The 21419-nt window shown below is 36.4% G+C and overlaps 1 protein-coding gene across 1 annotated transcript; it reads right to left on the bottom strand.

The window, feature by feature from the left end:
• Positions 1-1131: 1131 nt before the first annotated feature.
• Positions 1132-11898, bottom strand: LOC120766919 (dopamine receptor 2). Its single transcript, XM_040092664.1, has 3 exons — positions 9987-11898; positions 6414-6495; positions 1132-1456 (listed from the first exon to the last, which is right to left on the bottom strand). Exons 1-3 carry the CDS (start codon positions 11756-11758, stop codon positions 1367-1369), a joined length of 1944 nt encoding a protein of 647 aa, XP_039948598.1. The 5' UTR covers positions 11759-11898; the 3' UTR covers positions 1132-1366.
• Positions 11899-21419: the final 9521 nt, after the last annotated feature.

The raw sequence follows: 21419 nt of genomic DNA, 5'->3' as shown, positions 1-21419 counted from the left end.
CTTGTAACATGCTTTTTGGAAGAGTGTTTCTTCTATGCGATTATCATTCTTTATCTCGTTGCGGGTCATAGAGCTGTTATTAAATGCTGAAAAGGAGATCAGTTTATGTAATAAAAAAGATGAAAACTCGAAAGCTTCAAATGAAAAGCTTTCCGCTGTTAAATATTAACACTATTTTTGATTAATTTCCACATTTCTGGAACGAGCCTAGTAAAACGAACTGATAACTGTAAAAATGAATTATGTATATATATGTAAGATTAGAAACACACGCTTCAATCCATAGTGTGTCTCGCATTTTATTTGGCGCAACAATTTGAATAAACCCGCTTTATGAATTGCTTGCTTAGAGTGTGTGGCTTAGTGAAGGGCGCTTACTACTTCACGCTCCGAAAATCTAATTCTTTATGGATAAAAACATTAACAATTATAGTGATTAACAAGAAAAGCTTCAAGTGAAACAACAAAACCAACTATAAGATCAACGCAAAAATAAATGAGATATATACATATTGTTATATATATTTACAACAGCGAACATTGACATAATTAAAATATATAAGACTAAGTAAATAATTGAATAAGTAACGGTTTCGGCGTGAATGCCACAAATTGTTAATATTCTGAATAAAAATTTCATAATATGCTACACTCATAACGGTAAAATTTTCAACTGATTACGTATGTATGTATATAAACAACCAACATATTTACAACAAATATGATCGGCTGATACCGACTGAGGCAATTTGCGTGATTTCGGTACAATTGTGGAACGGTGAATTGGTGGACGATTACTTATGATACCGGATGTGAAAGAAACACATACATATATGTTTACATATGTACGCATTAGCGGGGTTTACATAACGGCACTTCCGGGAAATCGTACATACCTTGTTGTAGTAACAATTTGTTTGTTGTAATTGCAACAACTTTATTGTTATGAGCAATATAACGGATGCCGAGTTGTATTTTTTTTTTGTTCAAAATTTAACAATTGAGCAATTCACAACCTGTCGTAAAGCATCGTAAAATCGTAAAATTATAAAAAAAAACAAGTGTAAAAATTTATAATTTTACGATTTTACGATGCTGTACGACAGGTTGTGAATTGAACAAATGTTTTTTGTCTTTGTATTGGTAGTGGCGCTTGCTTGGTTTGCCGCCATTTTACACCGCTAATTCATTCATTTGCACATTATGCCACGTCGCTCTGTTTTTGCTTCTGTTTCTGTTTCTGTTTCTGTTTTATGATTTTTTCATTTTGTCTGATTTGTTTGAGCTTGTATTTGTATTTGAGCATTCGCATGCCTCTAATGACGGCCCCTTGGCGTTTGTCGCACCAGAACCCATTCAACTAACACTAGATATATGTCTGTTCGCAGGAGTTGTGTCGCACATGTTGAATGCCATGCAGTGAGCATGTCGAATAGCAACGGCGCGTCGCAAATCTCTGCAAAAATAATAGATAATTGACGAAATTTCGCTTTGTCACTGCACTACAAATTTCCATAGAGGTGTGTGCATATTAGGTTATTATGTTTATGTGTGATGCTGTAATTTGTTTGCATATAACAGAATATTGTTTTGTGGCTTGAGGATTTAGTGCTGTTTTGTTTTGGGTTTTTGCAAAATTTTGCATGTTTTTGCTGTTGTTGACATGCAGTCGGCACTTGCGTGTATACATATGTGTGTGTGAGGCGGGGTTTGGGGCGTAGTTGGCGTGCTTATTGTGGGTTAAGTACTTAAAGTGGCAAGCGGATTTAAGTGTTGGTAAATGTTTTCGTGTATTTTTGCTGTAATTTGTTGTTGCTGTTTAACGAGGTTTCTGTCGAGTTGTTCTTCTAGTTTGGCTGCTGCTTGTGGGACTTTGGTGTTTGGCTGTTGCTATTTTAACAAAGTTTTAAATAGTTTTTGTTGCTGGCGCATGCTTAGCAGGCGTTGTTGTTGCATAGCGCTGATTTAATTGCTTGCACTAAAAGTTTTAGTTTATGCTGTGTTAGGTTATTATTAGCTTCGCACAAAAAATAATAGCAACTAAGCGGAGATTAGCATGGCAGACCCGCTGCGCTCACAAGAGAATAATTAACATGAATTATAAATGTACTTGGACCAAAAGTTATTTGCAAAATTCGAAAAAATAAAAGTAAAACGTTTATTGTAGCAAAATTATAATAATAATAGCTCAACACCTACTGTGTATTGCAACTGGCGCGTGGTCTTTAGGCAACACTACGTACACTAATACTTTATTAGACAAAACAACCGGCTATTGATCACAGGTAACTGAGTACGTTATAGTTTCCGCAACGCCACATTCAGGCAACTAATAAAGGCCAGAGCTGTTAAATCAAAGTTTAATTTCAGTAGCTCATACCAGCTATTTAGTATTTAGAAAATGTGGTAGTATAACCTCATTGGGTGGACTCTAAAACTAAAGGCCCCAATATACATATACAAGGTGGGTTCCAAAGTAAACAGGACTTGTTGAAGCTAGCGCCGCTTGGTGGCGTCATATATATGTCGACTAATACGTTAAAATCTGTTATCATGACATTTCATAGATTGAAAGTGAAGTTATTGCGTTTTAAGTGTCAGTATCTTTATGTTATCGGTGCGAAAATGAGCTTCGAAAAAAGAGCCAACATTAAATTTGGTTTCAAAATTGGTAAAACTTTTACCGAAACGTTTCAATTGATGAAACAAGTTTATTGCGATGATTGCCTATCCCGTAGCAGAGTGCACGAGTGGTTTCAACGTTTTCAAAGTGGTCACGAGGATATAAATGACGATCAATATGTTGGCCAATCAAAATCCGTTGTCACCGGAAATTCCGTCGAAACTGTGCGTGAATTCATCAAAAATCAGCCGAAATCATCATTGAAATTCATGGAAATGTAATGGAAAACATCGATTTATCGCATTTTGACCGAGCATTTGAGCTTACGAAAGGTGTGTGCACGGTTTGTTCCGCACAAATTGACTGACGACCAAAAATTGCTCAGAATCCAACATTAGAAGAACGATTATTTGACCAAAAATCACATTGCAACCATTAACAACTCCCAGTATTTACCTGGTAAGGCACCGTGCGACTTTTTCCCTTTTAGGAAAAATTCATTTGCCTATGAAAGGAAAGCGTTATGCAGACGTAGAGGCCATTCAAAAGGCTTGCACCGGCCTACTGGCGGCCATACCGGCCAACGAGCTAAGACACAAAAACGCCTGAAGATTCTCTATTCGTATTCCAATTACAACTTCACAAACCCTTTTATTTAGAGTTCTGAGCTTGGCAGAGTCTACTGAACGTGAATGTCAAATACAAGAATATAAATTTTTCTCCACCAGTAAATTTTGTTTATAAGACAATTTATACATATGTGACCTGGTCTACGGAAAGGGGGCTTAGGTGTCAAAAAAAAGGAACAATTAATGAGATAACGAGAAACTGACGATTATTTTTAACAGCTTTTCCTAGAAAACTAGTTTTCGCACGTTAGCTCCCTTTTCGTAGACCAGGTCACATATATCTGCCCTTATTTAATAGTATAATAATATATTATATATTGTGACAAAACATTCGGGAATTGTAATTTAAATTCCCAAGGTAAATGATATTGAAACAAGTAAGGAAGAGCTAAGTTCGGGTGTCACCGAACATTTTATGGCTTAGTTATGGCACTTTGTAGGTTTTCGGTTTTCGCCATTTTGTGGGCGTGGCAGTGGGTCGATTTTGCCCATCTTCGAACTTAACCTTTTTATGGAGCCAAGAAATACGTGTACCAAGTTTCATTATAATATCTCAATTTTTACTGAAGTTACAGCTTGCACGGACGGACAGACGGACAGACAGACATCCGGTTTTCCATTCTATTCGTCACCCTGATCACTTTGGTATATATAACCCTATATCTGACGCTTTTAGTTTTAGGACTTACAAACAACCGTTATGTGAACAAAACTATAATACTCTCCTTAGCAACTTTGTTGCGAGAGTATAAAAAGTGAAGAATATGGTGTTTGAAAATCGTCAGGCAAGTGCTAGAGACAGACATGGCAAGAGAGCTCGACATTTGTCGCTAGTCTGTTCGAATGATTTTGGTGGATATTTTGGGTATGAAACGCTTTCTTACTCGACTCATCCTGATACAGCTGAACAACAGCAGAGTAACATAAACAAATCTGATTGGACATCCTTGATCGTGCGAATTCTAAACCCATATTCATGGAAAGCATTATAGCTTCCGATGAGACATGGGCTTATGAGTTTGACATGCAAACAAACCAACAACCATTGGAATAGAGGGGAACTCGACCCAAAACCAAAAGAAAAATCCACGCCAAAACCGCTCAAAAATCAAGGTGATGCTCATTGTTCTTTCGATATTCGTGGCTTGGTGCGTCACTAATTTGTTCCGGAGAGACAAATAGTCAATAAGGAGTTATATTTGGCCGCATTGAGACATTTGCGTGAGAACATCTGTCAAAACGGCTGGAATTGTGCATGAACAATTTATAGATTTTACACGATTATAAGCTAAAAACGCAATGAACACCATCGTTCAACCACTGTATTTACTAGATTTGGCTTCGTGTAATTTTTTCTTGTTTCATAAACTGAAATTGCCTCCCCGTGGAATCCGTTTGCAGTTGATCGAAGAGATAAAACGAGATTCGCTGAAGGCCATCCCAAAAAGTGAAAAGTGTTGCGTAGACTAGAAATGTCGTTGGCATAAGTGTCTGGTGGGGATATTGCATCTTTGAAAGCGACAGAATAAATACTGATGAATAATTAAATATTTTGCGTTTTATTTACAATTTGCGGGTACTTTTTTGTCACAATATATATCTAGTTTGAGTATTTGATATAAATATAGGTTCATATATAGGAAAAAAATTGAAAAAGCCTGCTTGTCTCTGACTTTACCTTTTTGGTATTCTGAGCTAGACAAGCGTATTCAAATATTCGAGGGGAAAAAATTGTGTGCTATTTTTATAAAAATTTTAAAGAAATATTTGAAGAATTAAATTTTTCAAGTTTGGAGGTTTCTATCGACTTCATAGATTACTCAAATTACACAAGTAATTACAGCAAGAACGTAAAATAATGACAGGTAAAAATAGAAGGGACAGTATATCCTAAAAAATTTTTGAAAAAAGAACTTGATACATTTTTAGCGCCAATTGACTTTTGCAGCAAATTCCAACACACAAATTTCTTAATTGCGTAATTAAAAATGAATTTCGGTACTCAGGTGTACAACGTTTGTGTTGCTGTAATTGAGAACGCAGATATTCTTTTCAGTGGTTTTGTGTGTTTACTTTCACAATAATTTGTGGTGGCACACCATTACAGTACAGTTATGCCGAAAACCCGGCTCGGTGCAAATATTAAGCTGTTTTTATATTTTTCATTTATTTTTTTGTTTTTGCAAATAACTTGGTAATGAATTATAAGCTCCTCGGCAGTTGGTGCAATTAAAAAGTTTCAATTTACTCCTACATATTTTGGTGACCCGTAGCCGAAATGCCGCGGTGAGCACCAAATTGCAGGAAAAGCATAACAACAAACAAACACAACAACCAAAAATGAAAAAATAAAGATAAAATAAATCGAAACTTTAAATCGGTACACAGGCAGTGGTGTGGGAGGGAAGAAATCGCAAGTGCTCGGGTGAGACGTCGACGTCAGGGCTGCGCTAAGCTTTTGTTGTTATTTATTCAATTCAATTCAATTCGTTGCTGTTGTTTATTATTATTGTTGCTGTGCGAAATCGCTCTGGTTCCTTGCTGTGTTTGATTTGATAGCGACTCAGCTCGTTGGCAGTGGTCGGTGTGGCGAAAGTGATTGAGCAACGCCGGAATTTTGCTGATTACTTACTCATTTATTTGCTTTGTATGCATGTGTATGTATGTATGTGTAAGTAAGTTTTTGTGACGTGGTGCAATTTCAGTGGGATTGTCGTAGATTTTGTGGATTCGATAATTCATTTTGATTGTGTTGTAAATCATTTTCGCTTGGTTGAGTAGATGGTTCTATTAAAGCAAACTTATTTCTTGTTTCCTACTTTTCTCTAGATATGTGTATATATATTGAGTGAGTATTATGTTTTAATTATTTTTGTTGTTTGCGCAAATTATTATTGGTTTGTCTGTTTTGTTTTGTTTTCATATTTTTATTTCGGTTTACAAAAATAACTGTTAAATCTTACAAAAACACAAATAGCACATAAACGAATTATAGCGGCTTTAAAGCGAATAACTGCAAAAGCAGTAAAAAACAACAACAATAACGCATAAATTTATACAAAAAAAAATTGAGTAAATAATAAAGAAAAAACACAAGAAAGGCAGTAAACCGCAAAAGCGGCCGTGGCGGCGCGCCACATTTTGGGACACCACCAACTTACCTGCGATTTGGAACGCATTGTCGGTTGGTATTTGCGGCGTACTCCACGCGGGCAGCAAACGCACAGCAGACGCACAAATGCTCTGAAAGAAAGGGGCAATAAGAAAATACATATAAAATGCGTCTAATTTGTAAATCAGCATTATTTCTAAGTATTGTGGCTGAATTGGGCGCGTTAGAGTCGCACAGAAATCCACTTAACAGATTTGCGAAAAGACTTGGAAGTTGGAAAAAAAGGTCTATACTGATTGCTCAACTCATTTCTTGCTCAAAATGTGCAAACTTCAAATATAGCGAGGTTAATTTCTTCCATTGATTGATGTCAAGTCCCCATTAAACTACCTTAAAATGTACCCGAAAGGTAAGGTGCTGATATCGATGCAGTCTGAAAAGCATTTACAGCTAGTAGGTTTGTTTTGTAGTTGGTCAAAGCTACACCAAGAGGTTGAGCGAGTATTGCGTCTCTGTTGAAAAGACACTTCGATTATTTCAACTAGTTGGCTTCCTTGCAAACTCAAAACTAAAAATTATGAAAAAGCCTCAAGTAGTTAAAGAGAATCGAACGATACGTCACTGTAGTTGAGAAAAGTGGTTTGTCTAGTTTAATGAACACTCGGGTTCATTCAAGACCCAATTTTGTTTCGTTCTTTATGGTATAGACTTTTTCAGCGGCAGGCAACGGTAAACTGATATTTTGCCAACCGGCTATAATTTCCACCTGAGTCCAAATTAAAGTCAGCTCATTTGCATAAACAATGTCCAGTGATCTCACTGTTTCTGGTGAAAACTGTCCAAGAATCTAGCGACTGTTACTCTAAAAATGATCCGAAACCAAAAAAAAGTCCAACTTGGTCAAAAATCAAAATAATACTCATCGCATTCTGGTTTATACCGTGGTATAATTCGCCATAAATTCTTCTGCTTTGATATAGCTTCTTCTTAGTATTCTTCCAAAAAAACTTTTTAGGGCATTAATAAATTTACTTTTGCAATTAAGGCTAGTCAATATCAAACTTTTAGATTATGTTAGGTTAGGATATATCGGTTGACTCTCATGTTATACATAGACCTATTGGTTCTCGGTAAAGCCAGATAGAGGTCCAGTTTGATACAAGCGGAAGTAATCGTCACTCAGAATGCCAGTACTTTCGGCAAAGTTTAGGGGAAACCTTAAACCTATTTTCGATACTTCATCTAGTCCCGTGAACTGCGAAGCTCCTAGATATATAAGCGGAGTTCTAGATAAGGGCGAAGAGATCTAAAGTGGGTATACCAGAGTCTTTGTCATGCTGATTTCCCTGCACTTCCTGCATGATGCCAGTAACTTATAACATGTGTGGCCACTCCCAAGTGAATGGCGATCAGAGAACTTTTCTCACTTGCGTGAACTTCTACACATGACTCCATCCTACCTAATAGGTCAGATTTCTAGAAATTTCTAAAAACCTACTATGGAGCAGTAAAGTGAAATATATATAGTAGCTGAAGACGTAAAACTCAAGAGGATATCCTTTCGGTCTGCTACCCTTTGTGCAATAAGTGAGCCTCTGCATTTGACATTCAACAGTTGCTAGAAATATTAACCAACAATGCATCATCAGCACTTAATTGATAAGCCAATCAATAAATCCTTTTAATGTCGATATTGCTCTTCTTCACCACCGAGCCATTGACAAGAAATCCACAATCTGCGAAACAGACGCCCACACAAAGACGCTGAGGTGCCACATTATCATTTTCTCCTTTCACAAACAAATCGCAGGGAGAATAAACAAGTTTGCTTGTGTGCACGAAAAATCAGCCAACAGTTTGACTGCCAAAGTGTGGCTTCAGAGTTAAGAGCTTTTCCCAAGGGCATATTAAGGCTATTGTTTAAGAAAATTGCTTTGTAAGTGTTCGATAATTTTGTTGGCTTAATATTCGCAAGCAAACAGATATAATACGGTTGTGTGTGTTTGTATATATTATGCATGTAAATATTAGATTGGATTGTGTTACAAGCGAAGAATGCGGTAAATCTGTGTATTCATTTTATCATCATCATTTGCTGCAGCAATGACTCGACGTTAAAATGTGGCAATTACCGAAACTGAGGCGAAACATGAGTGTGTACATATGTATGTACAAATTATTTTATGTAAGCGTGATTGCCTGACATTTTGGATACTCTTTAAGATAAGGAATGATAAAATTTTGGCATTTACCACACCAAACTTAATATGGAAGCACTAAAGATTTGTCAAGCCATTACATTTTAAAGATTACTTGACCATTAAAAATAATGGCAACAAGGTTTACTATAAGATTAGAGTTAAAGTTGCGTCAGATTAAGTTCCGATTTGTAGAAAAGTTTAAAATTTACTGTGTTTGGTTTAAGTTAAGGTTAAATTTAATATTTATGTTAAGGCTAAGGAAAAAATTGCCGCTGAATTGAAGTTAATGTTTAAGGTTAAGGTTAAGGTTAAGGTTAAGGTTAAGGTTAAGGTTAAGGTTAAGGTTAAGGTTAAGGTTAAGGTTAAGGCTAAGGTTAAGGTTAAGGTTAAGGTTAAGATTAAGGTTGAGGTTAAGGTTAAGATTGAGGTTGGGTTAAAGTTAAGGTTAAGGTTAAGGTTAAGGTTAAGATTAAGGTTAAGGTTAAGGTTAAGGTTAAGGTTAAGGTTAAGGTTAAGGTTAAGGCTAAGGTTAAGGTTAAGGTTAAGGTTAAGGTTAAGGTTAAGGTTAAGGTTAAGGTTAAGGTTAAGGTTAAGGTAAAGGTTAAGGTAAAGGTTAAGGTTAAGGTTAAGGTTAAGGTTAAGGTTAAGGTTAAGGTTAAGGTTAACGTTAATGTTAATGTTAACGTTAATGTTAATGTTAATGTTAACGTTAACGTTAATGTTAATGTTAATGTTAACGTTAATGTTAAGGTAATTGTTTAAGTTCAGGTTAAGGTTAAGTTGAAAGGTAAGGTTAAGGTTAAGATTAAGATTAAGCTTAAGATAGTGGTTAAAGCTTAAGTTAATGTTGATCTTAAGGTGTATATTGAAGCTGGTGTTGAGATTCAGGTTACACTTATAGTTTAAATAATTTTTATACTCTGAACAGGGTATATTAAGTTTGTCACGAAGTTTGTAACACCCAGAAGGAAGCGTCGGAGACCCTATAAATTATATATATGTATAAATGATCAGTATATTGAGCTGATGATGCTGTTGAGCCCGTCTGTCTATCTGTCTGTATATATACGAACTAGTCCCTCAGTTTTTAAGATATCGTTCTGAAATTTCGCAAACGTCATTTTCTCTTCAAGAAGCTGCTGATTTGTCGAAACTGCCGATATCGGACCACTATAACATATAGCCGCCATACAAACTGAACGATCGGAATCAAGTTCATGTATGGAAAACTTTCACATTTGACAATGTATCTTCACTAAATTTGGTACAGATTATTTTCTAAGATAATAATGGAAATTTGTTCAGATCGGCTTATTATAGCATATAGCTGCTATACAAATTGAACGATCGGAATCTTTTCTTGTTTACCAATAACTTCATCAAATTCAAAAAAAATTTGGCATATAGACGTTATCACTCACCTCCTGAAGTCTCGACTCCAACAAGCGTATATCACCGGATTCATGCATGAATTGATCCAGCCCAACCATGTGACCACTGCCGACACTATCTCTTCATGTTCGATGCACTCCACACATAAACCGGATAGCAAATTAACAACGAAGAACGGCAGCCAACACACGATGAACACACCCATCACTATACCCAACGTCTTGGCTGCTTTCTTCTCTTTGGCGAATTTCGCCAACTTACGCGACAAGGAGAAATTTTTACCCATATGCCTGTGACGTGCCAGACCATTATTATGCAACGCCGATAGTGGTTCATCGTCAGGCTCCTCGGGCGTTGAAGTCGTCGTGCCCGATGCGCTGTGATTGTGAAGCGTCGAATGTTGATGTGAATGATGGCGATGATGTTGCAAGCCATCGCCGCTCGGTGCGCCACCCAACGAGCCATGAATTGTCGGATGATGCGACGCGCTTGTCGAAGGTTCACGTGTCGTGCCGCCGCGATGTATGCGCAAGGTTAATTGCAGTTCACCCGATGACATCAGCACTTGCTTGGTGCCGATTTTCAGCGAACGTGTCTGTATGACCGCAGCACGATAGATGCGACAATAGGTGAAGACCATAACTAGTAGTGGCAGGTAAAATGAAATCGTCGATGAGAAGACCAAATAGCCAAGATGCTCCGTAAACGTGCACTTATAAGCGGGCATCTCACCGTCGCGCGCCGCACGCCACCACACAATCGCTGGAAAACTAATGGTACTCGAACACACCCACACGGCGCATATCAGAAAGGCGGCGCGCCTTCCCGTCATACGCATCGGATAGGAGAATGGGTCCGTTATGGCCCAATAACGATCCAATGATATCACACATAAATTCAAAATGGAAGCGGTGCTGAAGAGCACATCCAATGAGCGCCAGATATCACAAAAGTCGGTGCCGAAAAACCACGTATTCTCGAGCACTTCGTACAGCGCCGACAAGGGCATCACAACCAGGCCCACCAGACAATCGGCTACCGCCAAACTTGTGATGAAGTAATTCGTGGCCGTGTGCAGATAGCGTTCGCGTACCACAGCCAGTATCACCAGTGCATTGCCGAACACGGTGGCGAAGGAGAAGAGAAACAGAAATGACAGCAACGAAATACGCTCATTGGGTAGTAGACAGAGAAATTCACCCAATGCTGGGTCACGTGAGCCATTACTAACAGTCTGTACGTACGTGGTGAGCGTTAAGTTCGCCGTGGCCACGCTATTGCTGATCGCGTTCGTTACGCTCTCTGTGCTGGTGGTGGTCAACAATGGTTGTTGTTGCTGCTGCTGCTCGGTGCTTTCGAGAAATCCATTAAAATAATCGAAGATATCATCGGAAATATTGAAACTTGTGTAGAAAGAAGGCGGTGGCTCGCCTTGCACCTCAGTCGTGTGATTGTCCGTGCGGGCATTCGTTTCTTGATATGAGTACGAGGAGGATGACGCGGGTTCTTGGGCTGCAGCGGCGAGTTGTTGTATGGAAGGTTCTAACTCTGGTGCGACCAGTGAGAACTCAGGCAACTCTTCCGCAGCAAACTCCCAGTAGTAGAGTGAGTTGTTGACGTTGACGGCTGGTTCAGCCGGCGCGGCGACTCTACTGCTGCTATTCCGTGCATACGGTAGGTAGCTATTGTTATTGCTGTCATTGTTGTTGCTGTTGTGGTTGGTGGTAGTGATCGTGGTGGTGTTCGTACTACCGATGCTGCTGGCGACATCTTGCGTGGGCACATATCTTATTATCGCCATTGACGCATGCGCAATTTGCTCGCGGTCGAATGTATTGAAGCCTAAGTGTGTGAGTGTGTATTCGCAAGTTGGTTGCGTATGTGTGCGCCGCTAACTGTATATTGTAGTTCTTAGCATGCAGCCATATCACAGTTGTTTGCTGAGCTTTGCAGGTTTCTTAAGAATTCTCAGTTGCTTTAATTTGGTCCCAGTAGTTGTGCGACTATGACCCTGAGAAGAGAAGAAAAGAGAGCGGTGAAATTAAATATATGTAAATACAAAGACGCCATCTAACTGAGTTTTAATTTGCTTAATGTCTTAATTTAATTTAATTTAATTGTGCGAATCTTGAACTGTAATCTTTTAGGTCACTTCCTGCTTTTCGCTTCTTAAGGGGCTCATTCAGCCTGTCAGCCGCCAGGTAATTAATCAGACTATTGGAAGGGAGGAAAACACTTGACAAATAACGGTCGCGTTGCTTCTTGCTCTCGCTTGTGCAGTATTAAAATGCTTAAATTAGGGTGGTGCTTAAATTTGTATAGTAAATTAGTATAGTTTAATCTTTCAAATACTTGTAAGTTTTGATGTCTGTTGGAGAGCTTTAAGATGTGTTCCGCAAATTTGGTCGTGAAAGGGATATCAGGAAACACTTGGCAGATAACGGTCGTTTTGTTGCCTTCTCCCTTATCTTCTGTACTTATATAATTATTAGGGTAGTTCTTAAAATTAGTGGTCAAGTTACTGTTTTTTTGTACCTAACATATTGTATTTCCAAATTATATTATTATTAAGTTGGTTGTGGTGTTCCAAAAGTTCAGTATGATTCTAAAACTTGAGTTTTTGAAAGCTTAAAATCATTATCAACATTTTATTTTCATATCTTTCATTACGTTGGCATTATTTAGTAATAAAATTAAAATAAGCACCACCCTATCATTAGCTATAAATAATGAAAAAAGCGCGAAAAAGAATTAAATCAAACAAACACCTTATTTGGTGACTTTTGTTCGGTCCTTTAGCCTTTGTACGCATCATCACCCATCCCTTTTTCCCCCACCTAACCTGTCACTCGAACGCATCACAAAATCATCACAGAGCCTTCACGCATCTTCTGTCATCAATTTCCATTCGCTCAGTGGCTTTGCTGCCACTCATGGGGCTAGCTGCGGCTCACTTTGAGTGGATAGCACATTGAGCAGTACTGCCGTCTGTTGACATCGTAATTCAATGTGCATACAATAGCAACAATTTAGGTTAATGTCAACGTTGACAAATGCGCAAATTAATGTGAGGGAAAAGTGCGCACAACAAGCAGAAGAAGAAGAGCCACTGTGTTACTTAAATGGTTGCAAACAACAACAGCAACGCTAATGTCGGGCGTAATTTGCAACATCCTTGCCTGGCTGTGTTTTTATGTTTTTATTTTTTTATAAATTGAGTTCATATTTCAGGCAGCCAGGTACAATTTGTCGTCGAAAATTACATGCAACATAAATCTTTGACATTCATAAATTTGAGCACAGAAATAGCATAAACAGCAACAGATTTTAACTTCTCTATTATCTGCAAATTTGCGCTATTATCTTGCAAAATGAATAACTGCTGCATGGTGTAGGTAAATAAATATTACCAATCTCTTTTGGGTTTGAGCTTATTTATTGCTTAATTGAATCATTTTACTAATGTCAAATAAATTTTTTATTTGTAAATAAGAAAAGGACATACAGTGAACTTATTGTTTATGATTACATTGGAATTTTAGAAATAGGAGGGAACGATTTTGACTGTCGCCTGCTGATGTCAAACATTTGAAATTTTTTTCCCTTCGATTTGATACAATTATCTGTATTTTATTGTAAATATTATTTTTGATACATTTTTGTAGGTCTTTGGTACAAGAAATCGAGCATCGAAATATAGGAAATCAGCGTCGAATTTTGAATGATCTTTTTCTGTTTATAATTTCCCTACAAAAGGCAGTTAAAAACTATGCTAGGGTCGCTAGAAACGCTTGAAAATGCATAACCATATTGCTGTGAGTTGATTTTGCACTGGAAAACATACTTCGGACACCCGCTGCGAATGAATATTCCACCTTCCATCTGAGAATTAATCATGTTGGAAACGATTGCAAAATGTTACTTATACGCAATGTCATAAATTTTTTTTCTTTTTATAGGAAAAATTTGAAAACAACAGAAAGCAATATTTTTTATCATATTCCGACACTTTAGATATATCTTAAAATTAACTAAATAGTATGTGATACAGCTCCTTCAAAGGATTCCAATTATTTTGCCATTTCTGTGTGCACTTGGCCGGTTAAGTTTTAACTTAAGATTACAAACTTTTTCGTAATCACGATAATTTCTAATTTTATGAAGAAATAGTTTTGTTGGTTAATACAACATTTGTGAAAATCGAGAATACGTAATGTTTTTCGTCTTCCATATGACCGCAAACGTGTCCAGGAACCCGCAATCTTTTTTTCTCATTCTTCAAAAACACAAAACCGTATAATAACCTATTTATTTTTATTCCCTGAATAAGATGTATTGGAGGATGTGTAGAAGTTCACGCAAGTGAGGAAAGTTCTCTGATCGCCATTCAATTGGGAGTGCTCAGAAATGATTCTTTTTCATATGGCTCAAGCAGCTCACGACTTTTGGTCTTAGACCAAGTATCCTGTGGGTAGCCTAAGAACATCCGTTTGAAGGCGAGCTAAAGCGAAAAGACGAAACATCCCTCACCAGTGACCAGTGTAAGGCTAACATCACCGCTATCCAAGAAATCCGATGGACGGTACAAGCACGGAAGCGAGTAGGTCCTTGTGGCATTTACTACAGTGGCCAATTCGGTGTGGATATCGCGGTGAGAGTGAGACTCTGTCGTCGCGTCCTGGAATTCAAATCGGGTGACTTTAACTCCAGTGTGGACAAGGTAGGTATCTTTGGCACAACAGTCGATAAATTGAACCTCCACGATGAAACGTCCCCAAATCGGAAAAGGGTGATTGACTTCGCTGGGGCCTAAAATATGGTTATCTGTAGTACTATATTCCAGCATAAGGAAATATATCAAACAACCTGGCTGTCACCGGATCGAAAAACCATCAACTAGATCGGACCCCTATCTTCTCACCAAGTCAAAAAACGCAAGGAATTGCAATAAGGAAATGTAAAACCATAACTTAATTACGTTCCAAAAAAAAAAAACAAAAAAATTGAAATACAAAAATGCTCAATACATCAGTATCTGTTTCGCAAGTGACACATTTGTTTGACAATTTACCGAATTGTCATAACGATTTCAATTTACTCGCCGGCACTGTTATTTCCAGCTTAGCAATGTGCAAATATGCTTTAATTGTGCAGCCATGCCAGCGAAGTCAATTGAGGGTTATGTGGTAACATTCAAGCACATACACGCATTTATTATCATACATACATATGTACAAACATACATATGTACATTTAGTGCATTCGCTTAATTAGCAAAACGTGCTGGCAACACTATACACCGTTACTACGCCACACCGCAGCCAGCTTCACCAGCCGCAATTTGCTGCAATGCCATGCCGTAGCAAAGCCAATAAACATATTTACATAGTAGGTATGTTATAATCACAGTATCATTGCGCAGCATGTTAATTTGCATTGTGCAATATAATATCTAAAAGCGCTCACTTACAAACCGCCCACATTAACGATGTTGCATGCCACATGCAATGTGCTCAATGTTAATTTACTTACACTGTGGCTTCATACGAGACTGCTTCTAAATATAGGTTTTACTATGTGCCCACTCATACATAAGTGTGCCTGTTACTACCCATATGTTCATATATATGTACTTGTATATATGCGTTCGTATTATATTGCGGTAAAATTAGCCAGTCAGCAAAATTGTTGCATTCCACAGATTAATGCTAAGCAATCCCTGCTTTATGCTTCACAAGCTTCAATTAAAATGCGAGTTTGTGGGATACGGCTTCTTTTCTATATAAATTATAAATTAAATCTTTATTAGCACAACTTTTCAGTAATGCTGAGCTTAGTGTAAACAGCTTACAGTCTGTGGCGTTGCAAAGTCTAAAGTTTGCCGAGTGATATTAAGTATAATCCTCATTTGATTGGTTCGCGAGGCTTAACAACGGTGAAATACAGAAATTAGTTCATTAAAAAGAGCTTGAAAATATATTTAAGATGAAAATGATAATTTTTCTGTATAAAGATGAGATATTTTTGAATTTTTTGTTTGAAGAAGTTAATGGTATTTCATCTGTTTAAAGTAGTTACTTAAAATTGTACTTTTGTTATCTCTGCCAACATGAGTCCAGTATAAATTTTCTATATTTACAGGTACGTACTCAACTGAGTACCCTTTCTTAAGGGGGTACTCTCATGTGAACGCATACATTTTACCACTTTTTAAGAAAACTTTTTTTATGCGACAACAAAATTCAATAATTTTAATTTTTTTAATGTATTTTGAAATGTACATACAATACATTTTTTTTCGTTTTTTACATTTTTAATATATTTTTTTTTTAAATCAAAGTAGTCCCCAACAAAAAAAGTAGTTCACTGGTCATGGTGATAGCGGCTGTCAATTTCATTTAAAAAAAAAATGTCGAAATTCAAAAAAAGAGTCATGCAAATCTTGTCTTTTTCGTTAAAAATCGTTTAAAAAAATACGAAAATATTTTCGAAATTAAACACTTCTGGTAGGGACGATAAATAAGTTGAAGAACATATGTAAATTTTAAATCTTCCGGTTGAATACTTTTTTTATGACCATGACAGTTTCAGAAAATTATGATTAGAGAAAAATGTGCATAGAAATGTAGCAGCTGCAGACTTGTCATGGCGCCTGGTAGACAGTCGCTTTCGACACGTCGGCGACTATGAGCTGTAACTTATCAAATACTATGAATTTCGGTCTGAATTTTTATACTCTCGCAACAAAGTTGCTAAGGAGAGTATTAGAGTTTTGTTCACATAACGGTTGTTTGTAAGTCCTAAAACTAAAAGAGTCAGATATAGGGTTATATATACCAAAGTGATCAGGGTGACGAGTAGAGTTGAAATCCTGATGCCCGTCCGTCCGTGCAAGTTGTAACTTGAGTAAAAATTGAGATATCATGATGAAACTTGGTACACGTATTTCTTGGCTCCATAAGAAGGATAAGTTCGAAGATGGGCAAAATCGGCATACTGCCACGCCCACAAAATGGCGAAAATCTAAACCTAGCCATAAATAAAGATATTAAAGTGAAATTTGGCACAAAGGATCGCATTAGAGCGGGGCATATTTGGACGTAATCTTTTTCAAAAAGTGGGCGTGGCCCCGCCCCCTACTAAGTTTTTTGTACATATCTCGGAAACTACTATAGCTATGTCAACCATACTCTACAGAGTCGTTTTCTTCAGGCATTTCCATATACAGTTCAAAAATGGAAAAAATCGGATAATAGCCACGCCCACGTCCCATACAAAGGTTGTGTTGAAAATCACTAAAAGTGCGTTAACCGACTAACAAAAACGTCAGAAACACTAAATTTTACGGAAAAAATGGCAGAAGGAAGCTGCACCCAGGCTTTTTTAAAAATTTAAAATGGTCGTGGCGTCGCCCACTTATGAACCAAAAACCATATCTCAGGAACTACTAGACCGATTTCAATGAAATTCGGTACATAATATTTTCTTACGAAATATGTGTGATCGGTTCACAACCACGCCTTCTTCCAATATAACGCTATTTTGAATTCCATCTGATGCCTTTTCTGTATAATACGAGTATATACATTAGGAACCAATGATGATAGCGGAATAAAACTTTACACAAATACGGTATTTGAAAAATATGTAAATGACGAATAAAGAAATCTCGATTATCACTTTATCATGCGAGAGTATAAAATGTTCGGTGACACTCGAACTTAGCCCTTCCTTACTTGTTCACAGCATGTTTTAAATAGGTTTTACTGTCAAAATATAAATAAAAATTGATTTTTCGAAGTGATTACATGAGAATACCTCCTTAATAAGGTAAATGACAAGAATAACTGCTTGTTAGCCTTTTAATCAAATAATAATAATAATAATTAAATAATTCAACCGACATCTGTATCATGTATCTGAAAAAAAAATTATAAATAAGTATAAAATTGTTCATATTGAGTGGCCATTTGGTGCGATTGATAATTACAAATATTCAGTTAATTGATCTGTAACTATTGTAGTATATATTTATTTTCGAACACATAAATTTTATGCTCTTTCAGAGCTCGATCTTGGACTACTAAATATCTGCAGTCTTTTAGTAATTCACAAAAGTATATCTAATGTGTTCAATCTTATAAGTCAGCAAAAGAGTAGCGCTTACAAATTTGCGTTTAATTCTATTTCAACCAGTTCGGTGGGATTTTTAAAATTTGAGCTGTAAGTGGTTAAGTCTTCATCATGAAATGTTTCCACCTCGTCTTCTGCAGCAGCTAACGTCCGGTAAGACTCTCAACCTTTTAGTATAGACGCTAATAGGTCAATGGCCTATTAGAACTCTCATAGTGTTGAAGGTCTTTAGTACCTTGTGTATTTTTGAAGATTTTAAAAGCTGTAGCCGTAAATATATTCGTCCATAAAATCTACGTAAAATAATAAACTTTTTTGAAAAATCAATATTTTCCCACACATATGATTCTACGAAAAGTTGAGTTTGATCCACCAAAAAGTTTTTAGAATAAATAAGAATCATAGAAGTTTTTAAAATAGTGTAATTGGCTTCCAAAACTTTAAATGCATTTTTGCCGAAATGTTTTTCGAAATTGCTGGACTAATCAACTCGAAGTTGTCATACGATTTTAGATATGTTTGTCTAGTACTAACACACACAGTTTACACCCATTTTGTGGCTCTTAGAGGCTGTTTCTTGCTAATTTTTAATCAAGAGGTGTAGAGTTGAGTTACCACTCATAACCAAAAAGGCAAAACTGGACGTGCTGGAACATGTTTGAACTTAAATTTGTAATCAGGTCACCTCCCCACAGACCTCTTAGCACATCAGTCGCAAATTTGTTATTCAGATTTGTCCTGTAGTGTCATCGAAGAAAAACGATTTTTGATAACAATTCCAAGTTTTATGCTTGTCTGAAGAGTAAATTTTTTCATAAGAAAAACACTTTTTTTTTTGAAATTCGAGATTTCGTCAGAATTCTAAGTTTTGGCTAGTCCTTCGTTCATTGGGTTCATTCATCTATTGCAATATTTTTATACCCTGAACAGGGTATATTAAGTTTGTTACGAAGTTTGTAACACCCAGAAGGAAGCATCGGAGACCCTATAAAGTATGTATATAAATGATCAGTATGTTGAGCCATATCCGTCTGCCTGTCTGTCCGTCTGGCTGTGTATATACGAACTGGTCTCTCAGTTTTTAAGATATCGTTTTGAAATTTTCTAATTTCTCTTCAAGAAGCTGCTGATTTGTTGGAACTGCCAATATCGGACCACTATAACATATAGCTGCCATACAAACTGAACGATCGGAATCAGGTTTTTGTATGGAAAACATTCACATTTGACAATATATCTTCACAAAAGTTGGCACAAGTTATTTTCTAAGGCAACAATGTAATTGTTCAGATCGGTTAACTATAGCATATAGCTGCCACACAAACTGAAAGATCGGAATCAAGGGCTTGTTTGGAAAATTTTCGCATTTGACGTGGTATCTTCACGAAATTTGACATGGATTACTGTTTAAGGTAATAACATAATCTCCGAAAAAATTGTTTAGATCGGATTACTAAAGCTTCCATTTAAACTGAACACATGGTTACTTAAAGAAATGCACCTGTGAACGATATATTAGCTTCAGTGCAGCCGAAATTAACATTTTTTTTTGTGTTTTTTGCTTTTAGATTTGAAATTATTTTATTCAGAGTAACTTTCGTCTTCATCAAACATTTTTTTGGGTCAAACCCAAACTGCTCGTTAGCTTTCGACCATACGTTTTAAGAGCGGTAGGGAGACAAAAAATTCAATATCTTTAGAATGATATGAATGAACAAAAATGTTTTTTGTTTTTTTTGTTTTTTGCAGATTATTAAAGGTGAACATTTTCTGCGTTGTGTCACATACTTTTCGATTTTTTTAGCGTGAAGAACACATGAAAAATTTCAATTGCTTAACAAAAAATTATGTCAAATATTATTATTTAAACAGATGGATCGTGAAAAAAATCTATGATATAGCACGACCATTTTTCTTTGACTACACAAAATTTCATCGATTTATCTCTAGTAGTTTATGAGAAAAAAATTTTAAAATTTTGTCATGCTCTAAATTTCAACCTTCAATAACTTTTACAAAATAAAAGAATTTTGACGATATATTTACATCACTAGTTATTCGTCTGGTTCCCTTCCTTATGAACTGCTAATTTTCAAAATCGGTGATATTTCGAAATTTTCGTGAACCACCATTTTCCCGAAGTTTTTATGAAATGCCCTTGATAAAAAATATCGTACATAAATTTTATGATTTGAAAGCCGTTTTATTGTTTAGAATAGAGACACAAGAAAAAGTATGTTTAGACCAGTGAAAGAATTTTTTTGTACGAAATAAAAATGAAAAACCCAAAAACTTGGGAAATTGAATTTTTTACTTAAATTTTGTGTAACTTATTACCTTTAATGTTTGATATTATGTCGTTTGCTTTCAGTGGGTTGCATGCTGCTACTAACGATTATTTTTTGTTTTTAAAAACTATCTTACATGACCTAGTTTATATGGAGGTTACTTGCAAAATGACGCAAAATTATATTCCATATGTCTCGCAACATATTATTTTCTTTTCTTTCATTAGAAATAAATTTTACTGCAAAAGTGTAACATATGTATGTTTAACCAACCAACAGCACCATCTTATGGCCACCAAGTACATATAAACAATCAGTTATGCAACCAACAAGCCAAATCGACTGCACACAACACAACAACATCATTTGTTTAAGGATGACACGGTGGAAGTGCACCTGAAATCTAGCAAAGCAATGTAAGCAAACAAAAAGGAGACTGTGACAGTCGAAAAATTGACAAAGCCCTTGTATTTTTTATATTCTTTCGCCTTAAAAAGTTAGTATCCTTTTGTGTCCTTTTGCGCGTTCGAATGCCATTAGTGGCTGAAGTGTAAATAACGGAAAATGACATATCAAGCAAAACATAGCGGATAACAACAATATTTCGTATGCTCGGTTAGCTGCTGGAGACATAGATATACTGTCGCTGTTAGCACTAAGCCAGCTAAAGTGGCGTATGTGGAGTTCTCAAAACAATGATTTATGTGTATGTGAAAATAAACAGGTGGCAATATTTTTCACATTTCTGGGAACTAAGAAAGGGCTTAGAACGGGTCGGTTTTTAAAATGCAGTTTTAAAGAAAAAAAAGTATATTTTCACTTTTCACATAAGCAGGACAGACGTGCGCTAAGTATAACTTAGTTCTCGGATATAATAGGGACCGCTCTTAAGTCGACGTGGAGAAAGGTTCTGAGGTTGGAAGGATAATTCTTTCCCATATTACACAGATCATATTCTTCCTAAATATTGATTTTTGTTACAAATTTATTATTGCCTCAAATTTTTTAAAGAAAGTAAAATGTAATGGAGGGAATAAAACC

The sequence above is a fragment of the Bactrocera tryoni genome, chromosome 1 (assembly GCF_016617805.1).
Source record: "Bactrocera tryoni isolate S06 chromosome 1, CSIRO_BtryS06_freeze2, whole genome shotgun sequence".
NCBI lineage: Eukaryota > Metazoa > Arthropoda > Insecta > Diptera > Tephritidae > Bactrocera > Bactrocera tryoni.
Note: the sequence above shows the minus strand (reverse complement) of the source record. Positions and strands in the feature narration are given on the sequence as shown.